The sequence below is a fragment of the Xiphophorus maculatus genome, chromosome 13 (assembly GCF_002775205.1).
Source record: "Xiphophorus maculatus strain JP 163 A chromosome 13, X_maculatus-5.0-male, whole genome shotgun sequence".
In the NCBI taxonomy this organism is placed as follows: Eukaryota; Metazoa; Chordata; class Actinopteri; order Cyprinodontiformes; family Poeciliidae; genus Xiphophorus; species Xiphophorus maculatus.
In genome coordinates, this window is record NC_036455.1 from 23,798,017 (window position 1) to 23,819,633 (window position 21,617).

At 39.5% G+C, this 21,617-nt stretch overlaps 1 protein-coding gene across 6 annotated transcripts in view; it reads left to right on the top strand.

Moving 5' to 3' along the window:
- Positions 1 to 6,636: 6,636 nt before the first annotated feature.
- Positions 6,637 to 21,617, top strand: part of kcnq4 (potassium voltage-gated channel subfamily Q member 4) — a 63,302-nt gene continuing 48,321 nt past the window's right edge. For 5 of the 6 annotated variants that reach the window (XM_023345255.1, XM_014476088.2, XM_023345257.1 and 2 more), the window contains exon 1: positions 6,637 to 8,598. In XM_023345255.1, the coding sequence (XP_023201023.1) occupies positions 8,297 to 8,598 (302 nt within the window). In that variant the 5' untranslated portion in view covers positions 6,637 to 8,296. The remainder of the gene's footprint in view (positions 8,599 to 21,617) is intronic. The other variant, XM_023345256.1, reaches the window with a different exon arrangement.

Genomic DNA, 21,617 nt, shown 5'->3' on the forward strand with positions numbered 1-21,617 from the left:
GATATGGCACAATAGAGTCACGGGTTATTATGCTGCGGGCTGCTTAGCTTTTCTGAGATCAGACTGCATTCTTTATTCGACCTAAATCTTAAAAGGAAGAGGTAATTATGATCTGACAGGAAATTAGGCAGGCAGAGATGAAGGAGGCTCAGAATGCTCTACTTTGCTAATTTAAATGTGTCGTTGTCAGCATGGGCTCAGTACTGAAAGCAACGTTTAAAAAGGACGAGCATTGCAGTGCAGAACTTTGCTTCGTTGCTCAGATGCACCTTTATGTGTTGATTTCCGGTAAAAGCGTTTGTCAAACTGGGAGGCCCTTTCCTAATCGACTTAAATCGCTGAACAATAACAGCATTAATGAGTGCAGACTCAGGCTCGGCTCTTTATAATAAGAAGAACGCGGATTGTGAGAACATTTGTGCTTAAGTCAAGCGTGAAAGGGATTGTCTGGTGGTATGTTCCTTGGCTCGCCCACCTGGTCAGATCAAGGCAGCTTTGGCCATATGACTTGGTTGCTGAACGCTCTGGCTGTGGTTTAGACCTTGTGATTGGGCCTTCACACCAGCTGGTCTCTCCCTGAGCTTTGAAAATTTAAAAAAAAAAAAAAAAAATCATAACAGGAGTGAACTTTTCCTCAGGTGATCTTTGGTGTGCTTGTTCCTCTGAAACAGCGAGAGATTTGCTTTTAATCATCATCATCAAACTGAAAACTTTTCCAGGTTCCTGGAATTTCAGGACACAAGGACAGTTTTATTGTTTCATTTAGCTCTGAATTCATTTTGCTCCTTTTAAGGAGCTGTCGAAGTCGGACAGCGTCTGCTGCAACCGATCCGTCCTGTGCAGAACTCGAAAACAAACAAACCAAAATAACCCCTCATTAGTTAGAAAATACAACATTCACAGAACCTAAATCTCTTTATGTGTTAGAAGTTTTTTTAAAAACCATAACTAAAAAAAAAACTGTGTACCAGGAGATGAACATACGGATTGAATATGACCATAATCCCCTCTTTCCCATTCAAGCTAACTGGAAGCAATGGGGAAATGTATGAGGCCTTTTCAGTAATATGTAATATTGTAAGAAAAGGCCATGGGTGGAAATATGTTGGTTGTTTTGGAACACACCATTTATTTCTTGCATAAACATTAAAAGATAATTTCTTACAATTCAGACATAAACAACACTCACCCTTATCTGATTCCATTATTCAGAAAGTGTTGGGATCCTGAATTGTTTTGAGGTTTATTTATTATTTTGTATTCCTTAGTCTCTTTCTTTGATCAGTCTTGTTTCTGTTATTTTTAGTTCAGTCCTTCTTAGTGATTCTAGTTTATTTCTTGTCTCTAGTTATTCTTTGCTACTCTAGTTTAATTATGTTTCCTAGGTCTAGTTATTCTTTATTATTAGATTTGTATACTTTCCCTTGCCCCCTGTGCCACTTTCTCTCTCTCTCTCTCTCTCTCTCTCTCTCTCTCTCTCTCTCTCTCTCTCTCTCTCTCTCTCTCTCTCTCTCCTGACACCTGTAATCAATTAGCCAATCAGCTCAGGTCTATTGTTCCACATTCAGTCTCCCAGTACTTAAGCACTTCTGCTCCTCTCACTCTTTGCTGTTTACACTGTTATTTTTTCCTGTGTTCCCTGCTGGCTTTTTCCATGGATTTGTGGTTTTTGCTCTGCTCTGACTCCCTGTGGGGTTTTGTAAGTTTTAAACATCTTTTTTCATTACAACTCTCAACATGATCCATGATCCCAGCTCCTCTCTGCATTTTGGTCCATCCACATGCAGAGAGTGGTCAAAAAAATCATTTTAGAATAAATTTTTAATTGTTGGGACGCTCTGTGCAACAAGAACTATCTATGGCCAAACAAAATTGCAATATTAGTATTAACTTTAACAGTCTTAAACATTCAATGGCTTCTCTTCACTTTTCCTATATTAATTCAATTAAACATCAACTCATACACCAACCCATGTTATGAAGAGAACATGCATTGATAGTCCATGCATGTCTTCTTAAAGAACCACAACAAAAACAAAAAAGGTTCATGATTCCTGATTTGAAGTGATTATTTTTTGGCATGTGTTTAGACTGTTTGTGTTCAAAACGTTGTATGACAACAAGCACAACATCACTGGTGACAAAGTTCCTGCAAATCCTGTTTGACTTTTATAATTCCTGCAACATAGAGAGGTATGGTCCACAATTTACTTGACCTTCGAATATACAAGTCCTCCTTTTTGCATTGGGTGTTTTCGGTTTTCCACCACACTTTGCAATTTATAGGCAAAAAACAGCTGTGGATCTCTGCAGCTCCTCCAGAGTTACCTTATCCAACTCATTCTCTGATAAATGCTCTGCTACCCTTGCCTGTTAGTTTAGGTGAACAAGTAACAATAGTTTGAAGAGTGAGATATTCAAAGCTTGTTTTATAATCTGCACAGCTTGATCCTTGACTTGTCTGCTGTCTCCCTTTGTCTTCATGATGCTCACTGTTCTCTGAGGCTCTCTAGCAAACCTGAGACCTTCAAATAACATCTGTGTTTCTACTGAGGTCAAATTACATACAGGTGGATCCTTTTTACTAAATAGATGACCTCTGATGGCAACGGATTTTATTTTAGGGGTCAAAATCCCTAATATAAAATGTTTTCAGGCGACTTTTAAAAAATATTTTATTTGTAAAACAATTACGAAACTCAAGTTTCATTTTCTTCCACTTCACAACCTGCACTACTTTTATTAGCCTAAAATCCTAATATATTACATAAAAGTTTGCAGACGTAGCATGTTAATTTATTTTTTTAAAGTTTATAACTATATGGACACATTTTCAAAGCCTGTAGGTTAGTATGTCAGTGTATCCAGAAAGCAGTACAGTTATCCAACATTTGTTTTGCTTCCTGTTGGTTTTTTTTTGCAGTCTAATTATAGATTTATGTTGTTGTTTTTTTCCCTATTTTATTTTCACAGATGGAAACAACTGAGCGTTTATTGTACAATACCCTCGATGGTTGGAAATGTTAGCTGGAAAATATTCCTGTGAGGCCCTTTGGAGACCAAACCATCATTCTGGTAGTAAGTACAAAGGTGCTTTTGACTGGCCATGAATGGGCTAGTGAGCGAGTCCTCTGGCCCAACAAGCCGTCATTTCCTGACTCAGTCTGCGTTTGTTGTTGTTCACGCTTACATATTCATGTTTCTGAACGGCAGATTGCTGGATCGAATGGCAAAATGAGACAGTTTGAGTTTTCTGCAGAGTGAGCAGCTCGCCCCGGGGTTTCTGTCCCCAAACAACGTCATTTTGATCCCTCCAAAGACTTTAATCAGACTTTATCCCAACATTCACACTACACAACAAACACAGCATCAACAATCCATCTGCCCCCTCCCACACTCCTTTTTTTCCCTGAGCCCCCGCGGATCGGTGTTAAATATGTCTGAAACATGAAAGACAGAGGAGAGAAAAGATTAAACAAAAACACACAAGAACTGCAGTCTGGGAAAGACATTAGCTGGAGTAAGTAAACGTCCGAGTGCACAACGGAAGTAGAAGGGTTGGGGCTGGAGGGCGGTGGGGTGAGTTTTTGTGCTGTGTGTAAGACGCACAGCTGATATGAGTATTTTTAAGTTCTCATAGAGTCCATGATGGGCTGTAAACCTCACAGCTTACAGGAACATTTTCCTCACACCAGGCTCCTGATGCCCTCTCTGGGCAATCCTCAACTTCTGGGGCCTGATAAAAAGCGTGCCTGCGCACAAAAAATGTGCGGCGCCATATTTTACGCACAAGTAGGCATGCATAAAAATAAATTTGCGTCAAAGTTTGCATAAATATACGCACACGTCTTCGCCGGCGTGAAAATGTGCCGCAGCCACGCAAACGTTTTCTGTGGACAATATCAAACTACAAAGCATCGAAACTCACCTAAATACACTCTGACTACATTCGATGTTATTTAGACCAAGATCCATAACTTCAAAAACAGCACTTTCTTTTTTACTTCATAATTAAAAATAATAATAAATACTAATTAAGAGAAGCTTCTTTATCTGTTGTGTTTAGGCTTGTACCTGATGAGGCCAAGAGACGGGACAGATTTCTCTTCTTTTCTTATTGGAAATTTATTAGTATAACAAAAAATCTGTGGCAAATTAAGTTGTACTAATAAAGTTACATAGGTTGCCATCTTGAATCCTGTTCAAGCCGCATGAAGCCATTTGACCGACTTGTTTTACACTAAAGGGTCTGCATTAACACAACTGTGCAGCTGTCAGCAGGTGATTCAGTTTCCAAGGCAACAACCTAATCAGTCACTAGTGAAGTTAGCCTAAGATTAGTGATGTGTTATGTAAGGGCGCTCAGGCGCATAATGTCTAGATTTTCTACTTGTGAAACACTCCAGCTGCGTTCTCACACGCAGGGACTCCATGTTCCATAAACTGGTGGTATAGAATAAGATGGATGCATGTAGCAGGGAGGAGAGTTTCCCTGTTCAATACCGGCAGGAAAATAAGGATTTCAGGAAAGAGAGCAAAGATGTTAATTGTTTTTGAGCTAAAGAAAATCAATTTATTCTAAACTGTTTTGTGAAAATACTGTACTAGTACTCCTTGAACATTTTTGCATTTTATCACATCACAACAACACACTTGAATTATTTTTATTTAGGCTTTATCTGACAGAAAATGTGATTTAAATTTTTTTTTAAATTACAAAGTATGTGAAATGTGTGCTTGGTAGTAGCAATAGTTACAGCTATTGCAGGTGTGTCTCTACCAGCTTTAAGAAAACATTTTGCTATTTAGCCTCAAAAGCAGCTCAAGCTCAGTCAGATTGGATGAAGAGCATCGTAAAAATTGAGCCTTGCCACAAATTCTCGATTGGATTTGGATCTGGACTTTGACTGGACCATTGTAACATAGTCTTCTGCAGCCACTGACAGAATTTCTCCCAGTTAGCATGAGGCTGCAAGCTGCTTCTAGCCCTTTCCAAGCCTGTCAGTGCAAATGAGCTGTCATACTATTTCTGTTTTCAGATGACAAATTGTGCTTTTACAGATTTTTAAAACATGGTTATATGACTTTGTCCTGCGTTGAACTTCTAGACAACTTTATCTCTGACCTCTCTGCTGTGTCTTGGTCTTCATGCTTTCAAACCTCTGAGGATCTTGGGATGTTTTGGGTTTGTTCATTATTTCTGTGTGTGTTTCTTTTCTTTGATTAGGTCAGTAGTGTTTCTGTTTCACCCTAATTCAGTTCATTAGTAACTTTTGTTTTCTTACGTTCCTCATGCCAAGTTATTAGCGACACATTCATTTTCCTACAGTAGTTACCCAGTTTGTGTGCTCTCCCTCGCCCCATGTGCCATTTTCTCTCTCTCTCCTCACACCTGAAACCCGTTTCTAATTAGCTATCTGTTCCATTCTCAACTCATTCTCAGTCACTCCTTGCTGGTTCCTCACATCAAATCCCATTATTTTCCCTGTTATCTGTCTGTCATTTTCCCTAAACCTCCCTGTCGTCTTTGGTTTCTGGATTCCTGTTTTTTTCCCCCTTTTTTTTTTTGCTCTGTCTCGGCTCCCTCTTTTCCCCGTGATTTTTGTACGTTTTGCTCTTCATTTTCCCGTTTTTCATCATCAATTCTCCGCTGCTGCCGCTCCTGCATCTGGGTCCCACTTTAAGCAACACGCCATGACACTGAGGTTTTCACAGATCAGCTGGATTTATAGTCGATTACAAACTGATGGACTCTGGATTTTTGTTTGTTCTATCGCCGTAAACGGTGCTAAGAAAACACACAAAATATTTCATATTTTTAGTTGTGTACATTTTTTTGGTTTTTACATGGAATTAAGTTAACAAAAGGAAACACATAAAGTCTTGTTTTGGTTAGTGCCTGAGATGTTGTGGCCAGCAGGGCATTGGGAAGGCACCTCTCCATGCATTCTTCAGAGGCCCTGAGACAGGTGATCCATATACCATCACGTTTGTGTCATAACCACAAGTCCCTGTGTGTGTCACAGTCATAGATTTAGAAAAGCGGTGTGTGTTGAGGATGCGGTACAGGCGGTCGGTGTCGCTATGTCCCTCAGCACCTGTTTCTACTGTTTCAAATGACTGTAGCCATGGATCCAGCCCCCTTCTAACAATAAACACGAGTGACATTTACATTTCAGGGGAAAACGACCCCACCGTTTGACAACTTGAACATATGACCATCTGAAAGGCTTTAAGGTGCATCTCAGTAAGTTTACATCATTATCGGCATCATTGAAAAATGTATTTTTGTAGTTCAATTCACAAAAGTTAATTCATGTATTTTTAAAAAAAAGATTTTATTGGCTCTAGTGACCTTTATTTGACAGTGAATTGACAGGAAAGAGGGTAATGAGAGAAGGGGGAAGACATGCAGCAAAGGTCACCAGGCCAGGAATCAAACCTGCGACAGCCGCGTCGAGGACTAGGGCCTCTATATGTGGGTTGTGCTTAACCCCTGCACCACCACAGCACACCCCCAATTCATGTATTTTTTATATTACTTTTAATGATTATAGTTTACAGCCAATGAAAACAAATAATTCAACTCTCTCTTGAAGTGAATTTTAAAAACGACATTATTTAATTCAAAAGTGTAATTTGATGGTCTTCACTATCATGGAGAAAATTGCAGTTGTCCAGTAGAGAGTTACTGACACCCTCCACATGGAGGACAAGCAACAAAAAGCATCGATGACGGAGCTGGGCAATCACAAAATGACTGTATTAAAAAAAAGTCTAGTGGAAAGAAAGTGTAGCAGAGAAAAAACACAAGAAACAGGGGTGACAATAGCTTTGTGAAGACTGTCAAACAAGGCTCATTCCAGCTGGACTCAGTCATTTAGGAGCCACACATCTTGCCATGTGCTACAGACGTTGCATTCCTCGACTGAAGCCAGGCCTAAATCAGAGACAATGTCAGAAGCATCTCACCTGGGATAAGGAGATAAAGAACTGGACTGCTCTTAGTGGTCCAAAGTCCAAAGGTAATGTTTGCAGCTCTTATGTAATTTTCTACTTGTCTGAGAAACTGAATTTTAGGTTTTTCTTCCACTCAACTTTCTATCGTTATGCTCTATGAGCAGACGGCATCATTAGCAGTGACTGCGTGTGGTTTAACATGTTTGTGCATGGTGTCACTGACACCTCTCAACAAGTGTTCATTAGCTGTAATTAGGAAAACTGACAGAAATAAACATTTAATATATGGAACTCTGTGCGTGTGCAATTAATGTATATTATATATTGATTCTTTTTCATTTTTAACGGAACACATTTTCCATTCCATTGGGATGCTTTTGTATTTTGTACGATCACATAACAAAAATCCTGCTAAATCGGAGGCTTATGTGCAACTTTTAGGACTTGGCCCGGGATCAGTTCATCTTCCAGGAAATCTTCCTAAACCATGGGTTTGTTAGCGCTGTCTCATTCGTCCCGCTGCTCTCCATCCCGGCGCTCCGACTTCTCCGCCTCTTCAGTTTCTCCCCACACAGCAGGTCACCTCAGAGAGACCAGCTTCTCCCACCAGGCTTCAGACATATCTTTCGGCTTTCTGAACCTCTCTTTGGAGTTGTTTTTTTTGTTGTTGTTGTTGTTGATTTTGTTTCTCAGATGCAGTTTCTGGTCATCACTCTGATGTGTCTGACTCCTGCGCGCTCCACCCCGCCTGCCGGAGCGGAGGAGCGCTGGACCGGAGGGGCGCACCAGGAGGAGAGCTGATGTGGCGCGGCAACATAGAAACAGCTAAGAGTAACTCAATTACAGCAGATTTTATTCACGGAAATGACCGTAGACGACGTGGAGCAAGTGCACCGCTGTCACTCTCGCTTGTTGTGTTGAACAAAAGCTGCAAGCGTTGCTTGACTCGACTGTTTGCGCGCTGCTTTCAAAGTGATGCCAGGTCGTTTTGCAGTGTTACTGGAGTGAATGCATGTGTGATTACCTCTCCGCACCCCGCTGATCAACCTCTTACACCTGACTCTTGAGCAATGGTCACTGAGGGTCACGTTTCAGCGCGACGCACTTATCAAACTATTGCGCTTTCTGGCTTTTACGACCGTGTCTTGATTTACAGATAACTTTTGAAGCTTGGCCAAGCTACCGAGACCGTAAAAAACGAACCCGAAGGCATGGTTTCATCCTGCACGGCGAGGCTTGCGGGACTTTACAAGTTGTAGTCCACTTTGAGGCAGAGATCCAGAGCATGATCCAGTGAGAGGTGGCAGGAGAAACAGTCGTGACGGGGGGGGGGAAAATGCTCGGAAGTCCATCCAACAACGGCGGCCTCAGAATGCTCGCTCCCCCGGCCCCGAACGACGACAGGCGGGTAGAGTTCGTGGCGCTCACCGCCGTCCAGACCGAGCGGAGCGAGCCGTCCACCCCGGAGCGCGGACACCCGTCTCACCGCACGGGGCTCCTGGGCACCCCGCTGCCCGGACCGCCCGGACCCCGAGCCAACGCATCCGCTTCAAGTAAGCGCTTCAGAAAGTTGCAAAACTGCCTTTACAACGTTCTGGAGAGACCGAGAGGTTGGGCGTTCATCTATCATGCATTCATGTAAGTATTACTCTTATCAACGGCATTACGATTAAACCTATGATGCAACTTTTAGAAACTTGAAAAAAGTTTTTCAATAGCCACCTGTTTTTTTTATTTTTAATTTTAAAAATTTTTTTACTTCCCAATCCAGCTTTTTGATACAGAACAACTATTTGATAAATTTTCCAATTAGGTCTCCTGAGTTGCCTTTGCTGCAATTAACCGGATCATACTCCATACATCATCTCCACATGAGGTCTACTGTTCAATTTCCCCCTTGTCTCCGTCTTAGTAAATTAGGAGAACAACTTTGGATATTTAGTTTAAACCCACAGGAGGGGCAGCTTTTGAGTCAAACCCCACTTTGTCTTTTTTTTTTTTTCAACTTAACACACTCAGTTATGTTCATGTGAATGATTTTCTTGAAAGACGTTTTGATGAAATTAGAAAATATAAAATGTGAGAGGGTAGGTGATAAAAGCTTGTCTTTTTTGTGACTTTTGAGAATTTCTCTCTGAATTTCATGTGGATTTATTGCAGGAAGGGAGAAAAAGGCTGAACAATTTTCACACTCTTAACAAAACACATCTCTGACTTGAGCAACTTCTCCACATCTGGGAGCGTACAGTCAGGATTCTGACGTACCCACATGCCAAATACGCTGTAATTTATATATCTTGTAAACTGTGGAAAAGTTTGAGCGCATGGGTACAAAGGAGCGGTCTTCTTCATTGCATTTTGACATTAATATGTGGATTATTAGTCACTTTTTAAATCCAGATACAACACATATGACAGATTTTACTTGTAATCTTACTAGAAATGAAACAAGTATTGTTGTGTGACTTATGGAGCTAAAGTATTTGCTAAGAGTTCACTCTACTCACATTGAGGTGTCTCGATATATGTCAACATCTTCTCCAGTGAAGCCCTGGACTGTTTTGCCTGCAAGCAGCTGCCTTCCAGCTGTTTCTGCTTCTGGAACATGATGGACGAAACGTTATGTGTGGGAGCTCCTTGGACGGGGTCGTGCATTGCGTGTCATTGTTTATACAAGTACAGCTGTCTGCCTGCCAATGCCATCATGTGTTTGTTGCAGAGGGAAATCCCACTGCAGGCCTGTGACTCTTGCATGTGTTCTCACCCTCTACTGTCCGCGCATTTGTGAGAGCAGAAACCTCCTTTAGCGTCTTTTGAGCATACATGACAATACCTGGTATCGGTTTCAGCAGCTCCCCTTTGAATTTTCAGTCTCTTTTGGGGGGATTTTGTGCCCACATGAAGGAATGCACAATTGTGAAGTGGAGAGAATATGATGCATGCTTTCAGAAGTCACCGAAATACTAAGCGGAGTCCAAGGAAGACAGCAGACAGGTCAGGGATAAAGTTGAGGGGTGATTTGAAGAATGGTTAGGTCATAAATCAACTGTTCAATCCTTTACGTAATATTAGGAAGACTATGTGCTGCAAATTTACAAAACATGACCACGTAAATAAACTAAAGGACAACCACGAGTCCCTTGGTAACTCTGGAGGAGCTGTAGAGAATCTATTACTTGTGCAGTCCTCAATTCTAGTCTTTTTGGAAGTCAGAGAAAGTTTATTTCTCAGTTTGCCATAGTTAATGTAAGGGGCACAGGAAAACATGTGGCAGAAGGTTGTTCTGATCAAATAAGACCAAAATTTAGCTTTTAGGGAAACAAACAAATTGCCATGATTAGCAGGAAGCTATCGCTCCACATCATGCTGAAAACTGTGGTTGCTTCTTTAGCTGGAACATAACTGTTAACGTTTAGTAGAGGGCGGATTGAGCTAATAAAAAATGACAACAAAAAGATAAATTCAGTCTATGTTTGAAGCTGGTAGAGATGTAACCCAAAAGACTAGAAGCTGTAATTTCAGTGACATGTGGTTCAACAAAGTACTGACTCCAGGAAGCAAAATACAAATGCACTCCACACCTTTCAGTTTTTATTTTAAAAACTTTACCTAGCTATTCACTATATCACCCACGCTGTGGTTTTCCCACAAAGTCCCACTAAACTAGATTAAAATTTATTTGTATTTTAGTGTGAAAAAGAAGTAAAGATGTTCATATGTACAGCTCTGGAAAAAAATTGAGACAACTGCAAATTGATCAGTTTCTTTGATTTAACTTTTTATATCTATATGTGTGAGTAAAATGAACATTATTCTTTTATTCTATGAACTACTGACAACATGTCTCTAAAACTCCAAGCAAACATTTTGTATTTAATTGAAGAAAATGAGAAAAGGTCAAAATAATGAAAAAGACGCAGTGCTTTCAGACCTCAAATGTTGCAAAGAAAACAAGTTCATATTCATTTAAAAACAGTACTAAATGTTTTAATTCAGGAAGAGTTCAGAAATCAATATTTGGTGGAATAACCAAATGGAATGGAATAACTTTTTTTTTTCAGAGTTCTTTGATTATGGTCTGTGGGATTTTCAGGATAGTTCTGTGACATTTTCCAACCAAATGTTGGATTGGATAGCAGCTCAGCCATTGTTGTTGTTTCTCCATTAAGGAGGCCCGTGGACGTGTCCGTATCGTGTTTCAGATGCCGCGGACTCACAAATGAAGCTTGACTCATCTTGGGAGAGAAGTTCTCCTGTGACGGCCTGCTTCGTGTTGCTGTCTTAACCAACTCCATCACACACACACTTGCTGAGACTGATACATAGCGCGATCTTTAAAGACCGCACCGAGACGTCCATTTTTGTTTCTTGCGCATCTGTCTACCTGAGAGCATTCTTCCCATGGTACCGCATCACTCCGAGCGCTGCATTTCGTTTGATTAATTACATGCTCACGGTAAGCGAGGAAAATACGGTGTACCGTGAAGCTCAATTAAAGGTACGTTGATCTTATAATTAAATTGAACCATACACTGCTGTGTTGGGTGCTGTGCCAACTTCGGTTGATCCTTTAATTAGTCCTACATTGTAGCAGGGGACCCTGGAACAGATGTGTTGCTTCTTCAGAGCCTCTCATCGCAGAGGTTTGTGGGAGTTTTTGTGGGGGGGTGAAGGGGTAAAGAGCCTCTCTTCTTATCTAACTAAGCTGATCATAGTACGCCATGGATAACTTTTGCACCCTCCCTTCTAAACATTCCCCTTTACATAATTTTAAATATCTGTAGCTCCCTTGAGGTAAAAAGCTTTTTTTTCCCCTAAGTATCAGCCTTATGCTCATTCAGAGCTGGCACAAAGTGTATCCTCCTTAAAATTCTTCATCTCCCACACCTACTGAACTCATATTGCCTACCAAGCACAGAGGAGGGGTTAAAAGGCAGAAACCTGCTCAAAAAACACAATGGAGTTCCCGGAAAGTTTTATGGAAGGCATCCTGGTGCAAGGAATCTCTTTGTGCATGAACCCGATTGGTTGCTTGGACAACCTGATGGGGGTTTGATTCAAGTGGTGCATTTACCATCTGAAATGTTAAGTCCCACTTGTGTTGTTATGGTTCTTTGAGTCATTCACAGCAAATACTCTTCATAACCTCTTTAAATCTATTTGCTCTATATGCAGGTTTAACCTGATTCTATTCACATCCCACCAAGATGGTTTTGGTTAAAGTTTGGTATAGAGATGTTTCATATCTTTCAGTTCATAACTGAGTGCAAGCGGTATGTAATGTTTAGTCAGTCGCAGTATGCCCTACACTGGAGGTTCTGTTTCATTTTAGAGTATTTTTTTTGTTTGTCAGGCTCCGGTTCTGTGAAAAAGTAGACATTGTGGTTGGAATTATTATTTTTTTAACATTTTGTGATAACGTTTGAAGTCCGTATAACTCATTCCATATTTGGTATTACCATCAGAGCCGCACTACAGCAATACAGGCGTCACAATATCAGTGTGTGTGAAATATTACAATTGCAAAGATCTGCGGCCACATGCAATATTTGAAAGAAAACAAATAAGAAAATCTAAGTAATTATTCCTCTTTTATTATGTTATTATTCTTATTTATTTATTTACATTTTTTATGACCTATTCGCACGGGATAAGCATTATCTGGGGACTCAATGTAATAAATAAATTACTCCCCAATGTCTGCTTTTTATGTGGTGCTTTTGCACAGGATAACAAAACCTGAGATTTTGCTGAAATTTGCTGGATGTGATGTTGACACACTGCTTTTTTATAAGCGGGTATAGGCAATGCATAAGCTAAATTTAGCACAGCAAGCTTTTCTCCACTGCTTTATCTCTATAGCTAATAAGTCAAATTGATCATCTGTTATTTTTTTCTATATCATCACACTTATGAAATACTTTAATAGTTCTGGATAGTTGTTGTATCAGATTTTCTTGGAATGGGAGTCATATGCGGGTTGTTTGCACTGTTATTCTTGTCTAGGTTACGCATGTGTAAACGTGACACATGAGCCTGCCAGAGGACCAAAAACATTCAGACAAGGCTCAGCTACAGTGCTTCCCCTCACCTCTGACCTTCCACCCTTTTCCACCATTGGCGGTGCCACATATAGATGTTCTCATGGGGCCATCTGTTTTGGCCACATTATTGTATCCCAGTGGAGGGTTTTCCAGGGTCGTGGGTCTCCAGTGTAGAATCCTGCTACTGATCTGCGACCAGGCCTTTACAGCACTGCTCGGAGCCAACTAAATCCAGGCCTGCTGGTGTCCAAGACCGCATGTCATGTCTTGGTCTCGGCCTTGGCTGGGTGAACCGCTGCAGCGTCTGGCTGAGTGCAACATTCCACTGGACTTCAGCCTGAAAATACAGTGAAAAGTACACAAGAGAGGACAGGGAAATGATTAAAGGCTGAGCACTGGCCAGTCAGAGAGATTGATTGGTTCGGAGGAGGGTGAAGATTTACTGGCTGTCCATTATTGATGTCTAATTGAGGAGGAGCACAGATGTGGTATAAGATTTTAATGCAAGGGTTTAAGAATGATCTCGTGCAGCTTCGTCAGCATGAGTGGAATAGAAACATATTTCTTCTTCTTTTATAAGGCACTTTAAGAAGAAATCTTCAGAACATAGCTGATTCATCATTTCAAATATTTCTTCACTATCTGAATAATTTTCTTGGCAGCAACTTAGATAAGGTGTAAAAGTTTTTTTTTTTAGGTGCTTAAGAGATAACATTAATTAACATTGAAACATTTTTGATATACTATAATCCAGTTGTAACATGGCAATAATAATATTTCACTTGGTTACACATTGTGTTTGGGTTTCTCATAGTTTATTAATAGTTCTGATCCCTCCAACACATTTTTGAAAATCTGCCTTTAGTTTTAGTGATGCATGAAGTTGTAATGCGCTAAAAAAAAATAATTTTTGTCCAATAACATTGGACACATGTATGGTTTAATCACCAGATAAGCAAGCAATAACCCAAATAAAAACAGCACTTATTCACTTGAAACACTAATCAAGTGCTCTGTCTGTGCTGTTGAAGTTTCCTTCACCTTGACATGCAGGATGATGGAAACTGGACTAAAGTGATGACTTGCCATAAACGTGATTATTCTCAATCTGAGCTTCTTCTTTCTCCAATAGAATTTAACTTGTCGATTTTCTGTCTTAGAATTGTAGCCAATCTGTAGTTTGACAATGTAAGCAGAGGAAGTGAAAGTCTGAATGCAGTCGTTCAGTTCGTCTTGGCCACAATTCCAAACATTGAATTAATGTTATTCGACTGGAGACTTCTCTTTTCGCAGTGGAGGACGGTTGTTTACAGGCAATTTCCGACAGGCTTCTTAGCGTTGAACTGGCGCTTCCTCAACAGCTGAGGGTCCAGACTCTCTGCACGAAGCAAAGCATAGAGCAGGGGGCTAGGTAAAACCCAACTGGGTAAGACATGCATGGCTTATGGTTCAACATGGAAACATTTACACATGAAAATAATGTGTGATTTTCTCAAATCTGGCAATGGAAATTGCAGCCTCATGGCTATCCGAGTTATGGCTGACATTAAATACAGCGGCAGGTATTAAATGTCAACGAGTGCAATGCCTTGATTAGTTTTCTAACCATCTTAAACCTTTAGAATCTGTTCAGGACTTACATAAACCAGCTTACATACTGTTTTTGAATCTGTTTTTCAAACAGATTTAAAAAAAAAACAATAAATATTTCCTCACTTATACCTTTAATGGGACAAACACACTTTTTCATGAGAGGTGGACCCAAAGTCTCATTATCTATCAACACAAAAATAAATTATGACAATGTTTGACTCTCAGCCGACTGCTTCCCAGTCTGCAGTGACAGTTTCCAGAGAATTGATGACTGTAATTTTTTATATGTTCTTTTCATTAACAGTGCTGTACACATAAAACCTCTCAAACTATTCTCCAAAGGTATATTGCCTTTTCATCTCTGAAATGAACAAACTAATTTGGCGCTGACAGCTTGCTTATTGAATGCCTTTTTGTGCAGTTTTCACTCTCTCTGAACCCAGTTTCAGACAGCTAATCTACTTTTTTCTGGAGTCACTGAAGCAGCCTGGTCTCCGTTTTGACCACGCCAAATAAAACCCTCTACAGGCAGACACCACCCTCTGGCTTCATCCAAAAACTACTGACGCATTTGGTCTTAGCCCTGCTTTTTTTTATTTTTATTATTCATTATTTGAGTACTGCCAGAAAATAGCTTTTTGTTTTGTTGTTTGCCTTTTAGTCAGCACACAAATGTGTTTTTATTGATGACTAAGTAGAAGGAGAAAGAAAGGTGGGGCACAGCGGAAAGTGGCACCATAAAATTGCAGGAGAAAGCTACTCTGCACTTTGTGTGGGTTTTCCAACCTTCTCATGATGAGACGGTTGCTTGTTCTTCATTCACAGCTGTTGTTGTTTTATCTGCCCTCCTCAGCACATAGTACGAATTCTGCTTTATTCATATTATGTTGTGCGCTTTTCCTTCATTCACTTTTTCCCTATTGCTCCAAAAGCAGGAGTGTCATCGCTCAGTTTCCGTCCAATTCACTCGTCATCTCCTCAAGTTGGAAGAAGCTTAAATTATCAAAGAAAAAATATCTTTAATCTTCTGAGGCTTCGGGTTTTACAGTTGTTTTTCATATTGTGGTGAGGGTTTTGAATTTTGAAAACATTTTAAAACTTAAATCAGTAAAAATGTCAGCAGTTAGTTAATGATGCTGTCATTTTTAAATCTTGATCACAAGCACTACTTCCTTTTCATGGAGTCACCTCAGAGCTGAGATTAGCGTTTCATGAGTAATTTGTAAAAAAAGCTTGGAAAAGTAATTATAGTCCTTGAAATTTTGTCATATTACATGTACAAATGTCAATTTTTCTAACTTATTGCATCTTTATCTGATAGATCTACATATATAGAGAATAATATGCATATTTATAGATATGAATCTCAAAAAATGTTGAGCCATGTCTGTTCCCCTCTTTAAGATTTTCTATTTTTTCTTCATAACCAGAGCGCCAGCTGTCTAGCAAGTGTCAAAACCCAATTCTTAGCGAAAAAATGAACAAATTATTGAAGATTTTATTTATGTTGTTGAAGATTCACTTAAAGGTGGAAAAAAATGCAAAATTGTCTTATTTTTAAACATCTCAAAAACCTGGATTTTAACTTGAATTGTTGATTTTTTTTTTTATATCCACCAGATTTTGCTCAGTTGCACAAATAAGAGTCTGTGCATGTGTGTATCTTTTAATTTAGCCTTTTCCTCATTTTTTATGATTGTGACTTCCTTTTTTTTTTTTACTGCCGCATCATGCCTGTCTCGTCTCATTTGTTCTTCTGTCTTGTTTGATGTTTTTGTTACACTCTGCAGCGAACTGTTTTATCTCCCCTGGCTGCCACGAGGGTTCATTTTTCTCTAGAGTGGCTTGATGCCCTTTAACACCAGAGTGTGACAGAGGAAAATCAGAAGACGCGCGAGCGAGAAGAGCTCAACTTAAGCTGCTAACATTTGACTAATTAGTGATTATTTGAATCTTCATTGATCACTTTCTGCCAGGGAGGAAACACCTTTCTAAAGGACACATGAGATAATTCTAATTAGTGACTCGTGCATGTATTTGGAGGAACAATGAGTGTGTCCAAAAACAGAAACTTTTAATTAAAAGAAGATTCTAAATTTTAAAGATTAAAAGCTTTTATTATCCTCTTATTTAAAGCACAAAAGTGTTGCAGTGTCGCACGACTAGTCCATATATGAAGTAAGAGATGGAAATAGAGAACCGGAGTGTGCCGGAGAGATCGGAGAGTCGAGGTTAGCTGCTGTATTAATTTCTCCTTTCGAGGCAAAATGCGGTCTCACCGGGGAAAGGACTGCCTGTCCTGGGATGGCCGACCCGGGGGAGTCAGGTTTCCCCCCCCTCCGATATCCAGGCCTCACTTTTGTGGTCACACTCACCCAGGAAGTCGACACGCACGTATTCATGCAACTATGCAGCATCAGGGGGAAAGGAAACGACGTGTCGTTAATTATCGTCCCATTCCAGGAGACGGGGAAAATGCTGAAGGTGAAATTTATCCACACAGACACACAGCAGTGACACTGATGGCAGGGAGCGTTTTTATCCTCCTGCAGATGGGTTGGTCGGGTGGGGCTTGACATTCTATAACCTGCTGTAATCGGTGTTTATGTGATGGCATTGTCGTGGAGGCGGGCCAGGAATAGTGAGGTATTTGGCAACAGGGATTCAAAGGAAATGCCAGGAGATCATGTTGAATTGTCAGGACCCTCAAAACTCTTCAGATCTGCTTCCACAGAACAAGAAAATTCAGTTTCTCTCTATTCTGTCTGTGCAATAAAATACAGAGACCAACACATAACTATGAGATGGAAGGAAGAGAATATAAAGTTTTCTGAGTCCACTTTACAATACGGCTCTCCTTATTGATGGCTAATAAATAGCTTATAGATATATTATCCAGTTATGTCTAAACACTTCATAGAACATTAATAATATAGAATATTAATGCAGTAATTAAGGGTGAGAATGAGACAATATGCCAAAAAAAATTGCATTTACAAATTCTTGTGCTCACAAGTTAGCCTGAAATGTTTATTATAACAACTCTAGATGAGATATATAGGTGAACAATCACTATTTGGCAAGAAACTGGTAGATTTGCATCCTTCTCACCCTTAATTAAAGCAAAAATAAATGGTTATTAATGATTTATAAAGTGTTTAGTGAAAAATTAATAATATATCTAGTATTAACTATTTATTAGCCATCTATAAGAGGAGCGTTATTGTAAGGTGGTACAAAAAGTTTTAAGTTTGGTCAAATATTCTCCATCGGAATGAGGTCTGGACTTTAACTAGACCGTTCTAGCACACGAGAATGCCTTAATATTAACTTACTGTGACTCGTTCATTTTTCAACAATCGCCAGATTCTTTCATTTCTCTTAAAGAAAACCATCCCAACAACATGATCCTGCCACCCACATGTTTAACTGTGTTGTGCAGTGGAAGTTTTCTTTCACATTTTGTCTCATTTGACCAGAGCTGGTCGAATAGTTCTCTGCTCCATCATCTCCTGCATGGCTTCTGGCAACAGGATATCCTGACGATTGTCGTCTTGTGAAATTGTAGTTGTCCTTTTTGACAAATTTTATCACTTCAGCTGTGGATCCCTGCAGCTCCCCCAGAGTTACCTTTATCTGCTTGCCTGAAATAATCTCTCCTCTCCTGATTTAGGTGCTTATTAGAGTAAAAGAGGTTGAATAAAAAAAATCATGACACATTTTTAGTTTTTTTGGTCAAGATTTTGAAAGTTTTTTCACCTCAGAGTTATGCTCTGTTACCCAAGTACAGTCCTAAAATTATCCAAAGTGTATATTTGCTTCAGAAAGACATCAGTTCAATCAGTTCATGTGGTTGAAACTAGTCTTTAATGCATGTATGAATATTAAACTGAATTGAATACAAATTGTGCTTTTATCTGTTAAACTGTAACATTTCTCCTCCACCTCTCTGCCTCCTCTGCTCTTGGAGCGTTTGTTTTTGCCGTCGCTGGTTTTGGTTCTCAGATTACCCCGTGCAGTCAAAACTTTGCAGCCCAGCAGTGTAGCTGCTAGTCAAACGGAGCAGCTGCCAGCACAGCCCTTCCTGTGAAACGCAGCTTTTGTTTGAGTGGAAATGTATCTGTAGCCATGTCAGAGCTGCCGGGGCATCATCTTCTGTAGGTGTAGCACATTTGTTGTCTTTTTCTGTATGCTAACTGTATATCGTGTTTGCATACAAAGACTTAGCGCTGCCCAGTGTTTGGGCCCACAGTGCAAACTGTGTAACCACATCCAGATGCTTAGCAGCTGAATTTTGATGCCAAGTTTGGATGATTTCCTCAAGTGACAGAAAGTACTCATGATTTGCAGGTTGTGTGTGAGGGTTAGCATGCTTAGTAAGCTCAGGAACCACGGTCTGTGTGTGGCCAGCAGTTGCTGAGACCATAAAGCATCTAGAAAATAAATCAATAGTTTCAGCCATTATCTCTCTGCAACGCACTTCAGGCTTATCGTAATTGGTGTCTGCACAAAAGCACACAGATCATCTTCACATGCTGCATAATGTAGAGATAAACGGTAAACAGAAGCTAACTGCTGAAATTAATTTAACATGTTGGTTTTTACGTTGGATTAATTTAGCAGATGCTTTTACACAAAGTGATTTTTAAAAGGAATCTCTTACTCACTGCTGTAAACTTTATAAGAAGTGCAGCAAAATGCAGTGGCACCTGTCGCAAATTTAAAGAAATGTAAATTTGTAAGACTCCAAAGATGGCTCCTGGACTTCTATTATTATTTTTCAGTAAATTTTGGACACGTAGAAAAAAAGAAATACTCAACAAGTCGTCTGTGTATTAAAAGGGGAATACATACAGCCAAGCAGGCTCACACAGAACCACATGTGAACTTAACATGCATGTATTTTAGCATGTAAGGAAAAAACTGAATCTTTGTGTCTGACCTATGCAACCCCAACCACAACATTTCAATCTAAAATATTGATAAACCTAATTTTTTTATTTTCTCTTTGGATTTTGTTTAAATTAACACTTTAGAAATCTAAGTATTTAAGTAACAGTTCTTAATTGTCTGCATAGAATGAGGAGATCCAGACCGGGAGTTGTGGAAAAATGTTTGTTTGACACCATCCGCATTAAAATGCCAAATGGTAGTCAAAACATTAATGTCTAAGTCGATATATAATGATATAAACACAGGCCTAGCATACAGAACTAACAGCATTCTCTACTGTAATTAATAATTGTAGTTATGTGTTGCATTTCCCCAGTCCAGCTGCTCCTGTTTTTCTTTCAGTCTGTCATCAGTCAGACGCACTAAAAGGATTAAAACAACAAAAAACTAACTTTTATTACAGAGAAATGATTATTGAATTTACTAATTGGTTGTTTTTAGAACGTTCAGGATAATCAAAAAAGACAAAAAGATTAAAGTGTATCTAGTATGTTAATTTATTATCTGTTTATTCTGAAACTGAATAAAATTGATTGTACTTTAAACAAGTATAAGGATATTTAAATTGAACAAATATCCACTGTTTGCTCTTCAAACCTTTTAATTTAAAACCCTAACCCACATTTTATGACTGGGCTTTAATGAAACGATGTGCAAACGAGGATCAGATAACAAAAATAAGTTGATTTCAATCCAACAGACCAGTGGATAGAAAAATGCTTCAGCTGCTTCACCTTTGTGCATCAGAACGTCCTGACAGCACAACCCTTCACCTCCGTCCTCATTGTCATTAGATATGCATACATTTTTTTGTCAACACCCATAAGGGAAGAAAAGCAGGTAAAACTATTTCTAATTTAAAATATAATTTCCTTCCCTTCCTGTGATGAATCATATTTTTGGTTGGTTTAGCTAGCCATACCCAGCCTTATTAATAACAGACACTTTGAAATCACTCAGATGAAACCAATCCAACAAAATCAATAAGAGCTCAAAACTAACTCATCACATGCTGAATAAATGTAGGACCAGATGAAAAATAAAGTCATTAATACGTATTCATATGGAAAGGGTTTCAAAAAGCTTTTGAAAGCCGCACTCAACATGGAGACAGAACCTAAAAACAAAATCTAAGTCTCTGTAGGCCTCGCTTGCCTTATGATAGGTTAGTGTTGATGATTCAACAATAAAAAAGAGAGATTGGGCAAATATTGCATCCATGATCGTGTTTCAAAGCAAAGCCAGAAAGATTCTCACCAGAAAGAATACAAAGGCCCATCTTACTGATAGCTGAACACTTCTGGAAAAACATTCAAACTTTTTGAAAAGCGTGCTTGTCTCAGAGTTAAAAGATGGAATGAAGGTTTTGGCGTTGCCTAGTCAACGTTTGGCCTTAAACTGGATAGTGAAGCTATGGATTGTAACGTCAAACAGTCCGATCATGCGTATAAAACCTCCAATGTGGCTGAAATAACATTTTCTGCAATGAAGAAAACTCAGAGTCTGCCTAGAAAATGCCAGACTGTAGTTTATGGCACGTAGGAAGCATAACCACCTACAAATTAGCTGCAAGAACATAATTTAAACTCGTATATGGGTGTCTGAACTGAAATTAAAATGTTCATTTTTATTGATGAAACTCTTTTAAACAGACATCAGTGAACCATAACAAGAAAAACCACAAACATTTAAAGCAGAAAACCACACCCTGTGATTTTCACACCATGACTGATCCACCGGCTCTCTGTCGGTCGGTTTGACGTTGCTCCATTTGTGTTGATAAAAGGTAAATGATGAGGACAGGCTGTTTACAGACGAAAAGATGTTACCAGCTTCATGACTGCACGCAAACACGAGCCACCTTTCCTTCTCAAGATAACTTATTGAGATTTTATTTATTTTTTTTACAGTGTTCACTAAGGATTAATCCTGTTCCACATCTTTGTTGTTCAACTATTTTCCTGCCTCGTGTTTCTCTGCGCCCTGGGACAGTGTAGCCCTGCGTGTGTCTCTCTCCTGTTGTCGCTGCCTGGTCACACCAGCATGAACAACCCATCTTAAGTGTTG